The 13,939-nt window shown below is 65.2% G+C and overlaps 1 protein-coding gene across 2 annotated transcripts in view; it reads left to right on the top strand.

Annotated features, from left to right (window-relative positions):
• PKD1 (polycystin 1, transient receptor potential channel interacting) overlaps positions 1-13,939 on the top strand; it is a 40,274-nt gene that overhangs the window by 2,459 nt on the left and 23,876 nt on the right. For both annotated transcript variants that reach the window (XM_032846152.1, XM_032846151.1), the window contains exons 2-6: positions 11,169-11,240; positions 11,342-11,413; positions 11,666-11,835; positions 12,068-12,739; positions 12,868-13,051. In XM_032846152.1, the coding sequence (XP_032702043.1) occupies positions 11,169-11,240; positions 11,342-11,413; positions 11,666-11,835; positions 12,068-12,739; positions 12,868-13,051 (1,170 nt within the window). The remainder of the gene's footprint in view (positions 1-11,168; positions 11,241-11,341; positions 11,414-11,665; positions 11,836-12,067; positions 12,740-12,867; positions 13,052-13,939) is intronic.

Below are 13,939 nucleotides of genomic sequence, written 5' to 3'. Positions count from 1 at the left end.
CCATTCTGCCTGTCAATCCAACAAGCCCCGTCCTCGGGGCCAGGGAGACAGGGGAGTTCTCTCTAAAGCAGAAGGGCTGAGTGCATAGATGTCAGGCAGCCTCCCAGGTGAGGGTGTGCCCCACAGCCCTGCCTTCTGGGTGGCACCGGCGACCACCTCTTCTGGGCTCAGGCCTGATACCTCTGTCACGGGCCAGACCTGCATATAAGGCCCACGGCTGGCCCACAGGGGCGTTTAGGCCTCAGCAGGCAGGTGGGCTGGGTTGGCAGTGCTGCTGGAGGTGGCCTGAGAGAGATGACATCACTCGGCAAAGTGTTGCTGTTGTCCCGGGTTTCAGTCTTTCTTGTGGTGAATTTGAGTAGGCCCAGAGGTAGACAAAATTGTGTGCTGAACCTTGTGACCCTTTGCCCTCCGTGCTGCCCCTCCACGCCTCCACCTCCCGCCTTCTTTGAGCCAGCGGCCGGCTGTCCCGTCCTGTGGCGAATGCCCAGGAGCTGGGCGTCTCGGGGTGTCCGGCCACCCCGTGGTCACCCCGAGATGGTGAGAGATTCCCTGATCCCACCTGCGCCAGCATGTTTAGGTTTCCCGTTGTCCGCGGTTCTTGTAGTAGTTTGAGTCCGGACCCAAACAAGGGCCACACAGTGCAGCCGGTCAGCGTCTTTTGTTCTCCGATGATGTATCTGTCCTCCCTCGTCTCTTTCCCTCCTCACGCGACCGTTGACAGTGGTGCCGCGGGCGTCTCCGTTTGGACTCGCCTCCGTGGTGTCATCCAATGTGTCCCCTGCCCTCCGTTTCCTGTCGTGGGATGGTCGCTGCAGGGTGGTGTGGTGCGGGAAGCCACATTTCCAGCGCCCGGAGGCGCTTGCGGCCGGCGGCTGCGGCGTGGCCAGGCCCCCAGAGGCTCAGGATGTTTGTCACCAGGGGCCGTTCAGAGGGGACGGTGCCGCTCCCGGTGTTGTCTGTCCGTTTCAGGTGTGGTTTCCAGCCGCTATCGGGGCTCGTGCTGCTGACTTCAGCCACTGGTCTAGGATGAGGCTTAGGGCCTCAGTAGGGACATGGTTCATTGATGGAAATATCAGGGCCTTGGGGTCTCTTGTCAGCTGGGGGTGTACTTGGAGCCTTGCCCTTCCTCGTCTGGGCCCCTGAATGTCAGGAGAGTTTGGGAGACTGGAGGAGGCTAGGCCTCTAGCGTCTGCATGGCACATGGGTGCGAGGGAAGGTGGTCCTTGGGGGGTGCATACGGGCCTGGTGTGTGCGTGACATGTTAGGCTGCATGTGCCACATGTGTTGCTGCCTTGAGGACGGGCCAGACCACAGAGGGTCCCCTCCCCAAACCCTCACCAGGCAGAAAGCCTGGCTGCTGTGTGCCGGGCCCTGTGTGTGGGGGGGTCTCTGAGGCTCAGATATCACCGTGACGCTGGCGATGGAGAGGGGTGCGTCCCCTGAAGTGTGCAGCGTGGCCGGCTGGTGCTTGGAATTGAGGATGTAAACGCATGTGTACTGGCAGTTTCCCGAGGGGACACGGATGCCCGTTGGCGAGAGCTGTGGCCAGGAGGACATGCTGTAGGAGGGCTCCCTGCCGGGGCCGGGAGGTGATGGGGAGGCTCGGGCTGCACCTGCAGGGCTCGGTTCTTGAAGGGAGCAGCACCGAGCACCCAGTTCCAGCAAGCCTCGGGAGCTGGGCGGCGCCTGGGAGTCGGAGGACCCACCCTCGAGGGGAGCGTGCCCACCCGCCAAGCCGCTGCCCGGTGGAGAGTGCCTGCAAGCCTCCTACCTGGCGAGGACTCGCGGCCAGAAGGCTTGTTGAAGACCTGAAGACCGCAGCAGCGGCGGGGCTTCTTGTGGATTCTCCGCCCTAGTGAGATAAAGGGTCCAGTTAGGAGGTGGGTGAAGGCCCAAGTGGACATACCTCCAGAGAGGACACCTGCCCTGCCAGTCCGAGTGGACGCCGCACACGCGGCTTCCAGGGAGATGCAGGGGGCCGCGGCACCGTGCCCCACACGCCCGTGTGGACAGCCGTCTCCGAAGGCGGATGGCAGCCGGCATCTGGAGGGTGTGGACACGTCGGACCCCCACCTGCTGCTGGGGGCCGCGGCATGGGGCGGCATGCTGGTAGCCGTCTGCCGGCTCCTCCGTGTGTACCCGAGAGAAGGGAAACCTGGGTCCACACGGAAGTCTGTACACACACGCTCACAGCGTAGGGTTCCCCGGAGCCGGAACATGGGGACAGCGCAGGGTCCAGCAACAGAACGCGGTCTCCCACTCGCTGGAGCGCTGCTTAGCCGCCCGCAGGAGCCCCGACACCTGCCCCAACCCCTGCAGGCCCCAAAGACACGCTCAGTGAACGAAGCCGGACCCAAGAGGCCACATGTGGAATGATTTCCCTGGTAGGAAACGTCTGGAACAGGCCAGTCTGTGGAAGCCGAAAGCAGACTGGTGTATCCGGCGGGGGCGGGGTTCGGGTGTCGGTTTGGGGGTGAGACTGTGGTGGAAGGAGATGGCGCTTGTCGCACGACCTCGAGAACTCACCAGAAACCGGCAAGTTGTCCGCTTCACAGTTGGGAGCTTTATACCATGTGAGGCGGCTCCAAATGGAAGACCAGATCTCTGGAAATGGCCATGGGTGTGCGCCCCGCACCCCGCCACTGGGTCATCCCCTCTGTCCGTGCTTGCCATGCGCTGGGCTCCTTGCAAAGCCTGTTCTGTCCTTTCTGTCACGGTATCTTGCACGGTGCTGTGGGCTTGGAAGCATTCTTGGTCCCATTTTATAGACCAGGAAACTGATGCTCCCTGAGGTTGTCACTTCCTGGGGTCACACGGCTGGGGGTTGTGGCAGAGACACGACTGCATGAGCATGCTCTGGGGCACACCCCCCGGGGCTGCAAACGGGCCTGGCCCCCGGTGCTGGTGGTGGGGGCTCCCCGGTGGGACCGAGTGGGACTGGCTGGGCTCTGGGCTCCGGCCTCCGCTGCTGGCTCAACCCTTCCCCGCAGCTCTGTCCTCAGTGTCCCTCTGCTCTCTGTGCTACGGCCCTTCCCACGGACTTCCTGTCTGGTTCTGGGAGGGAGGCATGGGGACCGACCCCGGAGTTGGGATTCTGCCCCTGGATCAGACCTGGTTCATATCCCAGCTCCTCCATTTCCTGCGTGACCTTGGCCGTGTCACTCAGCCTTCCCAAGCTTCGGTCCCCTCACTCGCCAGGTGGGCATCGCAAGTGGAGGCCCTTCTGGGGTTGTGGGCGTGCCCGCGGGGCTCAGTGCTGGGGCCACGGCAGCTGTAACCCTTGCCAGAGTGGCCCCTCGGCTCCCTTCTGTCCACACCTCAGAGCCCATTACCTTGTCCCCAAGCACTGGCCACCAGGAGATGGGTCCTTGCCACCTGCCACGCTGATGGGTGCACGGAGAGGACCCCTGAACATGTGTGCCAGTCATTGCGTCGCTCAGACCACATGCCAGATGGGGGACCCGGGGGAGCCCAGGGAGGCCCGAGGTCCACGAGCCTTGCTGCCCCCTCTGCTCTGACCTCAGAGGCGTCTTCAGCACATGGCCGTGCCGCTGCTGGGAGTCGGGACCCTGGCACGTTCCTCTGGTGTTTGGGTCTCAGTTTTATGCAGTTGTGTTTCTCATGCGTTCAGGTGTGCATTTGGGACACAGTGAAGGTTTTTTTTTTTTTTTTTTTTTAAAGATTTTATTTATTTATTTGACAGATCACAAGTAGGCAGAGAGGCAGGTAGAGAAGGGGAAGCAGGCTCTCTGGAGCCTGATGCGGGGCTCGATCCCAGGACCCTGGGATCATGACCTGAGCCGAAGGCAGAGGCTTAACCCACTGAGCCACCCAGGCGTCCCCACAGTGAAGTTTTGATGTGTGACTAGAATGCGTCGCTTCCCGTGTTCACCTTGTTCTGGGAGCTGGGGGGATGGTGTGGCCCTGAAATCCATGGCCACGAGGGCTGCTTGGTGCCCCCGACCTTGGCCCTGCCGCTGGCCTCTGCTGTCACATGCCCGGCACACCCTGGTGATCTCACTTGTGGTGTTGGTGAGACTCAGTTTCCCTCCCCCGGGGCCTGAGACCAGGGCATCTCCCATAGGGGCCTCCTTCCCTCTCTTGGTTGCTCTGCCGTTGGCCCTGGGTGACTTGTCACTGGCCATCGTCTTCTGACGGCTGACTGGGTGGCCGTGGAGGACGTGGCTCCCGCCCCCACATGCTGCCCATGGGATGGGGGAGTGCTTCTGCTGCCACCTGTGCTCCCCCACAGCTCTTGGGAGACCCTGGTTCTTGAGCAAGACCCGGGCTGAGGCTTGGTTTCAAGTGAGGAAGCCATTTTGGATGGAGATGCACATTTTCCTTTCCGGAACACTCTGCAGCGGCCAGCGCCAGCAGCAGGAACCCAGACGGGCCCAGCCCGTGGAACACTCTGGAATGAAAACATCCCGTTTGTCCTGCTGCCGTCTGGGGTGACGGCGGCCGTCTGGCCCTGGGAGCTGGGTGCCTGTGCCTCTCGGGCCAGCCAAGGCGGGGCCGTGTCCATGGGGTGGGCCGCGGGCCTCGGGGGCGCCGGCCAAGCGTGCTTGCAGTCTTGCTGCTGAACAGAACGCAGCTGGAAAATGCAGCTCACGTCCTTTTTTCCCGGAACACCTCGTTCTTTGTGGCTTGGCAGCCGTCTCTGCCAAGGGGCCCAGTGGTGCCCAGCCGCCCGTGCCAGGGAAGGGGCTGCGTTTGCGGCCAAGGTGGGCAGGGCTCGTTCTTTCCCCGAGGTGCCTGTGGGCCCAGGCCTGGCCAGGTGTGGTGTCCCTGACTTTAGCAGCCCCCTGTGCCCTGAAGGATGCTCTGGGGCCACCCTGGGAAGGGTTTCATTTGCTTCTGGTGGAAGCAGAGAATGAGGCCAGTGCTCAGGGCAAGGCTGACAGCACTGTTGGCCTCAGGGTCCAGGGCCGGCAAACCGCTCTGGAGCCCTGGGTCAGGCTGGTTCATGCCACTGGCCATGCCCAGCAGCTGAGGGGGTGATGGGATGGCTAGCCACGCTGGGCTGGAAAGCCTGAGGCCACGTGCCAGCTCCCCAGCCAGGATGGGGAAGAGCACAGCCTTTCTCCTTCAGTCTCCCGATTCTGGGGACACATGGTGGGATGAGCTGGGCTGCCTCCCCGAGCCTCAGCATTCCCACCTGTGGAATGGGCTGGCCACTCCTTGCCTGACTGATTGTGACAGGTCTGAGCGCAGTTCCCGAGCACGGGTGCTGGATCCGGAGGGAGGCTGGGCACCCTTCGGTCTGGTCCTTTGCCTCCCCTTACCCTGAAGGGGGCCTCAAATCCCCACACCCTCTCCTGGGGGGCCCCGCACCCAGTCTTGTTAAGGCTCTGAAGGTGGCTGCCTCTGGGCACATTGGTCTGTCCAGATGTGGAGGACTCCCCACCCCTCGGGCCCTCTCTGCAGTTCTGAGCTCCCCTCCCTGTCCTGGCCTGAGGCCACAGGGGCTTCCCAGGTGGGAAGCAGCAGCACGCTGGCCGTGTAGGCCCGTCCTGCTGAGACTTCTGTAGCGGGAGGGCAGAACTCGGGTGGCGGGGGCCCCCGTAAAACGCTGTGAGGTTGGGACCTTCCCAGGCTGGGCCTCTCCCCTTCACTCTGGAGGCTGAGACAGCCCCTCGCTGCCGGCCTGGGGCCCCTCCCTGGAGAGCCTGCCTCTGCCCCCTCCCCAGCTGGCCCTGTCCGCGCGTTTGTCTGCAAATCTGCTCCTTCCTAAACTCGAATTCATTAATTTACGCATCATCATTTCCGGCCCTGGAAGCCAGCCTTGCTCACCATAAATAGAATGAAAACAGAATGAGGTTATTACACTCAAACTGGCTTGGTGCTCCTGGCGGCCTGGCCCCCTCCACCCCCCCAGTCTCCCCCCCCACCCAGACGCAGCGTCGCCAGCCCCGGGTCCCAGAGGTTGGGGGGGCAGGGCAGGCACCGCACTGTAGCCACTCCCCTTTGGGCCAGGCCTGGCTCCTGAGGGGACATGTCGGCGGGGGGGGGGGGGGGGGGGTGGTCCTCCGTGCTGGGCTCAGGAGAACCTGGCAGCGCCTCGGGGAGAGGACCGGCCAGCCAGGGCTGCCATTCCTGGTGAGGGAGGGAGGAGAACGGAGCCCTGGGCCTTGGAGGGGAGCGGGGTACCTCCTGTCCCGCCAGCGCGGCTGTCCTGTCCTCCCAGAGGAGGGAGGAGGCAGCTGCTGGCTTGGGAGGAGTGGGTTACATAACCTCGGCTGCGGCCCCTCCGGAGCCCGTTCCCCCCAAGCCCTGTTTCCAGTGCGGCGGCCAGCGCAGGGGTGGGGGTGACGGGCTGGGGCCTGGCACTCGCCCCCGCCGCTGACCACATGCGTCTGGAATGTGCAGATGTTTCCTTGGGGGCTCCGGCTGGCCCCCAGACCCCGCCCAGCATCTGGACTGGGGAACGGGCACACGGGCCACTCCTCTCCTTGGCACTGGAGGAAACTGAGGCTGCTCAGGGCTGCAGGGCAGGGTCCCAGCTTCCCTGGGGCCTCCAATGCCTCAGGTCCAGAAGGGCAGACTGCTCTAGCAGCCACCCCAGGCTCAGGAACACTCCAGACCTGCTTGTGACCACCCCCTCCTTGGCTTCTACCTTCATGTACCTGGACCGGTTCCCGTCTCCTGGGCACAGCCCCTTCTCCCCTCCTCCTGAGGGGGCCCTGATGTGAGCAGGGGTGGGACGCAGGTGCTGAGCCGTGTGCGGACGGGGCTGGGGAGCTGCTGTTGCTCGCCACGGGGGCCCTTGAGCACCTTCTGCTGAGTACCTCCAGCTTGTGGTGCGAGCAAGGACCCTCGCCCGAGCTCCTGCTTGCAGCAGGAAAGAGCAGCCCCAGATGTCCAGGGGCATGCTCTTGGGCGCCTGTACCCCAGGGGAGGCTGGTGCCCCCCTCATGACAGTGTCTGGTCTGGGAAGCAGAGAGAGCCTGGGGTACACCCTGGGCTCCCCAGTGGACTGCTGGGTCCCTATGGGGGAGGAGAGGGAAGGCCAGCCTCTCAATCTGATCCCTGGTGCCTGGGGAGGTGACACGTGTCTTATGCTTTCCTGAGTGTATGCCTGTCACCTGGTAGTGTGTGGGTCCCCAGGTCACCCACCTCCTCCCTAAGCTGGCCTGACCCCTCCAACCTTGGCCTTGGGATCTGTGGAGTTGGCTTGAGTGGGCCTTGGAGGGGCTGGGGAGCATCTAGCTGGCCCAGAGGGTGGGCCCTGCTTGGCCCAAGACCTCTCAGGGGTGCTGTCCAGCCAGGCTGCTGGCCCTTCTCCCGGTAGGGGCCGGCCGCTGCTTGGCCAGCCCTGCTGCTTTCTTCCTTCGGGGTCTCCCTGGGCCTGCTGTGTCTCCCCTGCGGTTGTGGGACCTGGGAAACCCTGGTGTGGGGGCAGGGCTGGCCCAAGGCCTCCTTGGCCTTCCACCAGCATGCTGATGGCAAGAACTAATGTGGACAAGTGGCTGTGGGACGGAGCGAGGGCCCCACCAATGGTTTCTTCCCATGTCCCCATCCCGGTGACTCCCACAGCTCCCCCTTAGTGTCCCCTCTGCCCTTCCCCTCTCTCCCAGTGTGCACCATTAGCCACGGCTTGCCCTACACAGCTGATCCCACACCCTGGGGCTGGGGCTTAGGGCCTAGTGTGTCCTTAGGGCACCGTAGCTGAGCAGGATGCTGGGGGAGCCTGCTGATGTTTTCTGGGCCCAGGTGAGTGCTGGGGGGAGGGGGCTCAGCTGGGACCTGGAGCACGGGGAGCGCAGTGGCTAGTGCCCTGGACTGTGTGTGACTGATGGGCCTTTGGCATGCAGGGGAGGGGAGCCTCGATGGGGCCGCTGGGCCAGGCAGAGCTGGGTCGAGGACTTGGCCGAGGGTGGCTCAGAGCCACAGGCCAGTGAGGCCAGGGTCAGCCATGTCGTGACAGGCCAGGGCGGGTGCTGGCTGTGTGGCCTGGACGCTGAGCTTGGCCTGCCCCTCTCCCCCCACCACCGCCGCCCCGGGGTTCTCAGGCGCCACCAGCAGTCCCCAGAGCTGCCACTCATGATGGATTTTCCAGAGAATGGGATGTAGAGAACACTTTAGGGATTTTCCTTTTTTCTTTCCTCTTCTGCCTGAGGCCCAGGCTGGGAAGCTGCCCCGGGAGCCCCTGGTGGGTCTCGCCCATGCTCACCCTCCTGTCCTGCCATCCCCCCGCCCCATCTCTTGGACGCGCTCCCTGTGGCTTCCTGTGCCCTGCAGCCTGCTGCTTTCCTCAGAGGCACGGACACCGGCAGGTTCCTCCTGCCACGGCCACTCCACGCTAGAGCATCGTGGTTGACCGTGGGCGGGAGTCCGGCTGCCTCTCACTGGTCTCCCGGCCTGGCCCACCCCCCCACCCCACGCCAGGAGCGGGCACAGGCCGGCTGGGGTGAGCCTGAGCAGCGCAGGGCAGGCCGTGTACCCCGGAGGAAGGCCTGGCCCGCCAGGCAGAAAGCACCCCTCCCTCGCCACGTGTGAGGAGGGACAGGACAATCTAGGCTCCACCGTGGGGGGCACAGGTGACCTTGCCAGCGGGTCTTGTCCCCGTGTCCCCTGGCCCCCAAAGGCCTCTCTAGCCCTGGTGTTCCTGGAGCCCCACGTCTGGGTGGAGACAGACCTGGGCGCATGGCCACACGCATGCACGCTGTCTTTCCGTGCCTGCCTTCCCCCAGATGGGAAACCCGAGCTCAGTGAGACCAGCGCCTCCTCGGGCCACTGAGCTGGGACAGGGCAGGGCTGTGGTCTGAGCCCGTGTCAGGGGCAGTGCCTCTTCTTGAGGAGGCCTTGCTCCCCCAGCCTCCTTTTCGATGGGGCTCCCGGTGCCCCTTGCCAGCCTCCTTGCCTCCCGCTCCCCTCTGAGGCCCCCACTCCGGGCCCCCGGGACAGCCTGTCCATCCATTCCTGCACACCCCACTTCTCCTACTCAAGGGTACCGTGAATGTGGAAAACTCAGGGGACCCGCCTGCTCTCAAGCCTGGAGCTGTCACGGTGCGCCCCTTTCCGGCACTTTCTTTAGATCTCGGTTGAACAGTTGCAGGGGAGGGGCTGGTTTTGTGCCTGGATTTCTCTTGGTCTGTGTGCTGAGGGGGCTGCCCCTGCAGGCAGCTGGATGGGCTCCGGGCGCCGTCCCTGTGTACCCTGTCTCTCCCCACAGGTGAGGGGAGGGGCGTCTGTGACATCCCGGTCCCAGCACTGGGGGGGCTGCTCCAGGTGGAAACCCCAGGCCCTAGCTCCACCTGGTCCCCATGGGAGTTTCAACCCTGTCCGCCTCACCATCCAGGGGAATGGGAGCCCCACTGGGCCTGGCTCCCCACTTGGGTCACAGGACCCAGACCAGGATGGCGGAGCGGCCCAGCAGCAGCCCAGTTTGCAGCCCCCAGCCTTCCATGGTCTCCACGTGACCCCATGTGGCCTGGGGGTCATTTCCCGAGCCTGGTTCCAGACGTGGTCTGCGGCATCAGGAGCCGGGCTGGGGGTGTGGCTCCGGGCATCCCAGCCAGCAAAACACTGGGAACCCCTCCTCCCCACGTCCTCAGGGGCCTGTGTGCGCTTTGGTTCTCCCAGCAGGACCTTGTTTCCACACCAGCCTGCTCTAAGGTCCTGCTGTATTGGGAGCAGGGACATCCCTGAGGGTGGCTGTTGGGAGCTGGACACCCCCAGGCTGCCTCAGGAGCCTTGATAGGAAGGGCTGCGGCAGCCAGGTGCCCAGGGACAGGGTGTTTGGATCAGGCTGTGGTTGGGGTAGGGTGGGTTCTGAGTGTAGGAGGAGCTGGGCTGGCAGGGGCGGGAAGCGGTTGGGCCAGGAGGAGGCATCGGCAGAGCTCCGCCTCTGCATGACTGGGTGTTCACTGGGGGTTGGGGTAGGGCCCCGGAGAGGCATTTTGGGGACATCCGAGGGCAAGCGGTGACACCTGTGAGGGCAGAGGCTCTGTGGGTGAGTCCCAGGCCTCATCAGTTTGGAGGCCCCGACGGGGCTGCTCAGACATGGGGGCCCCGGGAGGCGGAGGTGAGGAGGGTGCAGTGAAGCAGGTGACCAGAGGCGTCCACCAGGTCAGGGGAGGGGATGGGAAGGCGCGACTGTGGCCTCCACCTCCAGGCTGGGAGGGACAGCGGCGCGGTTAGCCGCAGAGCATGTTGGAAGGGCTCTGACCCTCCTGGGGGGGTGTCGCCAGCTCCGAGGGTTGTGGTTCTGAACCGTTCACAGTTTGGGGGTGAAAGTGCTTTGGGGCCGCTGCTAACAGGGGTGCGTCTCCTCACATCTGTGACCTCTGTGTGTCTCGGGTTAACGATGTGTCCTGGGCTGGTTTTCCTGGCCGGCTGGGCTCCTCACCGTCTGGGAGCCGTGCCTGTGTAGAGCGGACCCTGCGTGGACGCGGCCAGCGCTGCCCGGCCCGCAGTCTGGCTTCACCGACGACGCTCCTGCGCTCGCCTTGTCGCTTCACCTCTGCCGGTACCGGACGCTGTGACCCGCGGGCGGTGCCCTCCTGTGTTCTCTCAGTCAGGGTGGCTCCACAGGATTGTCCCCTGTGGCTTTGGGCTTTGTCCCACTCCCCGGTCCCAGCTGGTGTTGAACCTCCCGGGGCTCACGGAGGGCCGGCCCCGCCCCCGGCCTGCCATGTCCTCGCGCTGACGTGCCCAGGCGGTCTCTGGAGGGTCCGGCCCAACTTGGCACAGGTGGACCCGGCGCCCGCCTCACAGTTCAGCCGGCCTCCGCGATTCCTGCCCTGAGAGGAGGTGGTCCCCCAGGGCCCCCTCCCTGCTTACCTGGTCCTTGTGCCCCACTGTGTCTCGGGGGCATTCTGAGACCCCTCTCCCCCACGCTAGCAACAGCGAGGCCTCTGGCCCTGGAGACCCTTAGGCTGCCCTGCTGTGTTCCAGACCCCACGTGGCACGGCGCTGCCAGGCCCGGGGGTGGGGGACCGGAACTGCTGGGGGGCCTACTGCTGGGCAGAGAAGGGGCATGGGGCGGGGCGTGGACGGGGTCCTGCGGGCTCCCAGCCTTCTCGTAGTCCAGTCATTGGGATCCTCTGTCCTGGCTGCAAGTAGGGAGTTGGAGGGAGCGGGGAGCCTCTGGGGGTGGGCCTGGGTCTTCTTTGTGCCCTGTCTGGGGCTCTGGCACTGACGGTGACCACTTTGCTCCCCAGAGATGTCTCCCACAACCTGCTCCGGGCACTGGACGTCGGGCTCCTGGCGAACCTGTCCACACTGACAGAGCTGTGAGTGTCCCCCCGCGGAGTGGGCGGACGGTGGTTGCCTGTCACCGTTGCATTTATGGGGGCTTCTTTCCAACCTTGCTGAATCCTCCCTTTTCTTCCAGGGACATAAGTAACAACAAGATTTCCACTTTAGAAGAAGGAGTATTTGCTAATTTATTTAATTTAACTGAGATGTGAGTTGTTTTTGGCGTCAGTGGTTGCCCCCTGCCCTCCTGACCTGGCCTCCCTGCCCATTCCCGTCTGAGAGCAGGCGCTGGGGCCTCATGCTTGCCCGCTGGAGCTCATCTGGGGCCATGGGGCGGCGGGGTGCTGCACGGGGAGGGCACCCCAGGCCCCTGCTCCCTGGGTTGAGGCCAGCAGCGACCCTTCCTCCGGGCTCCTGCCCTACCCTCCGCTGAGCGCCTGGCCTGGCCCCCGCCCCGCAGAAACCTGAGCGGAAACCCCCTGGAGTGTGACTGCGGGCTGGCCTGGCTGCCCCGCTGGGCGGCGGAGCAGCGGGTTCGAATGCTTCGGCCGGAGGCGGCCACGTGTGCCGGGCCCGGCCCCGTCGCTGGCCGGCCCCTCCTGGGCGTGCCCCTGTCAGACGGCGGCTGTGGTGAGTGTGGCTGGAGTGGGCCGGCTGGGCCTTTCCTGCTAGGCGGGTCCCCCTGGTGCTCCGGGGCCAGCAGCTCGGGGGGCGGGCCGTAAACGGCAGCGGAGGCAGACCGGGTTGGGGGTCAGCAGGGCCCTGTGGACCCAGGGGACGGTGCGGGCAGGAGGTGAGAGCTGTGGATGAGGGCACGTGGGACGCAGGGCGTGCCAGGGACCAGCCCCTGTGCTCCGTCCAGGTGAGGACTACGTCGCCTGCCTTCCTGACAACAGCTCGGGTGCCGTGCTGCTGGCGGCCTTCTCAGCTGCCCACGAGGGCCCGCTCACACCTGAGGCCTGCGGTGCCTTCTGTTTTGCGGCTGGCCAGAGCCTTGGGGCCCTCTCAGACCAGGGCTGGTGCCTGTGCGGGGCGGCCCGGCCCCCCAACACCTCCTCGGCCTGCCTGCCCTTCTGCTCCGGCACGCCGTCGGCCCTCGGCCCTGCCTGCCGGGGCCCCACTGTCCTGCAGGACACCTTCCCTGCCTCCCCAGGGGCCGCCCTGCTGGGGCCTCGGGGACCCCTATCTTCTGGGCAGCTGGCAGCCTTCCACGTCACCGCCTCCCTGCCCGTCCGCTCCACACGCTGGGACTTCGGCGACGGCTCCCCCGGGGTGGACGTCGCCGGTGCGGCTGCCACTCACCGCTACGTGTTGCCGGGACACTACCGCGTGACGGCGCTGCTGGCCCTGGGGGCCGGCTCGGCCCAGCTGGAGGCCGAGGTGCGGGTGGAGGCGGCCCCTGCAGCCCTGGAGCTCTCGTGTCTGGTCTCAGTGCGCAGCGATGAGACCCTCAAGCTCGGCGTCCGGAACCGTGGCGGCTCGGACCTCCAGGCCGCGTACAGCATCGTGGCTGTGGATGAGGAGCCGGCCCGGGGTGGGTGCCCTCGCCCTGGGCCTGGGCCGTCCCTTCCCTCGCTCACCCCTGGGGGCTGGAGCGGGGGTGGGGTGCAGTGCTGGTTGGGCACATGCTGACGCCCCTTCTCTGCCTGCTGACCCCTCCAGTGGTGCATCCGCTCTGCCCCCCAGACACCGTGATCTTCCCCGACAACGGGCACTGTTACCGCCTGGTGCCTGAGAAGGCTGCCTGGTTGCAGGCGCAGGAGCGGTGCCGGGCTTGGGCCGGGGCCGCCCTGGCCATGGTGGACAGTCCTGCCGTCCAGCGCTTCCTGGTCTCCCAGGTCACCAGGTACCCGCCCCCACCCTGGAGAGGCTGTCAGGTGGGGGTCCCCACAATGCTGGGGCGGGGCTGGAGGAGAGGTGGGGGTGGCCAGAGGCCCGAGTCCAGCTGGCTGGCCTGATGGCGGCCGGGGACCCTGTCTTGCTTGGCGATCGCCATTGCCATCAGCTCTTGGGACAAAGATGTGGGTGTGGGGGATGTGTCCAGGTCCTGTGGGCCCACCACCCCTGCTGTCCTCACTGAGCCCTTCCTGGCAGGAGTAGGGCCGGTTCTGTTGTGACCACGGAGGCTGCCCTCGGCCCCCCAGACCGTGAGGAACGGCGCTTCCTTGCAGCCGGCCCACCCCTTTCCCCGGCAGGTCGTGCCCGTTTCTCCCCAAGGCTCTGGGATGGGCCGACCAGACTGTGACTCATACCCTGGATGTTCTTGGTGTCCAGAAGGGGAAACCGAGGCCCAGAACGGTCAAGGTCCCTGGCAGTAGCCGGGCCCCAGTGCCTGGCTCTGACCCTGGAGCCTCACTCCTCTCCCTGAGCTCTGCACGTGTCTGTCAGCCCTCCTTCCAGAAGGGGTCTTCGTACCTCGGCAGAGCTGGGGGAGCAGCCTGTGTGGGGGGCGGAGATGCAGGGGTTTTGCTCCCCAAATGCTACACTTAGAGCTGCCTTTTTTTTTTTTTTAATTTTTACCCATTTGCGGGGGAGAGGAAGGGGCAGGGGGAGAGGGAGAAGCAGACCCCTGCTGAGCTCAGAGCCCAACACAGACCTTGATCTCACAACCCTGAGATCATGACCTGAGCGGAAACCAAGAGTTGGACACTCAATCCGACCACGGCCCCCACGGGCCTCCCCGTCCGGAGACTGCTCACATAGGACACCGCTCTCGGCCGGACTGAAGCGTCCC

This window comes from Lontra canadensis, unplaced genomic scaffold, assembly GCF_010015895.1.
Source record: "Lontra canadensis isolate GAN:19392208 unplaced genomic scaffold, GSC_riverotter_1.0 scaffold171, whole genome shotgun sequence".
In the NCBI taxonomy this organism is placed as follows: domain Eukaryota; kingdom Metazoa; phylum Chordata; class Mammalia; order Carnivora; family Mustelidae; genus Lontra; species Lontra canadensis.
The sequence above is the reverse complement of the archived record's forward strand: the minus strand, read 5'-3'. Positions and strand labels throughout refer to the sequence as shown.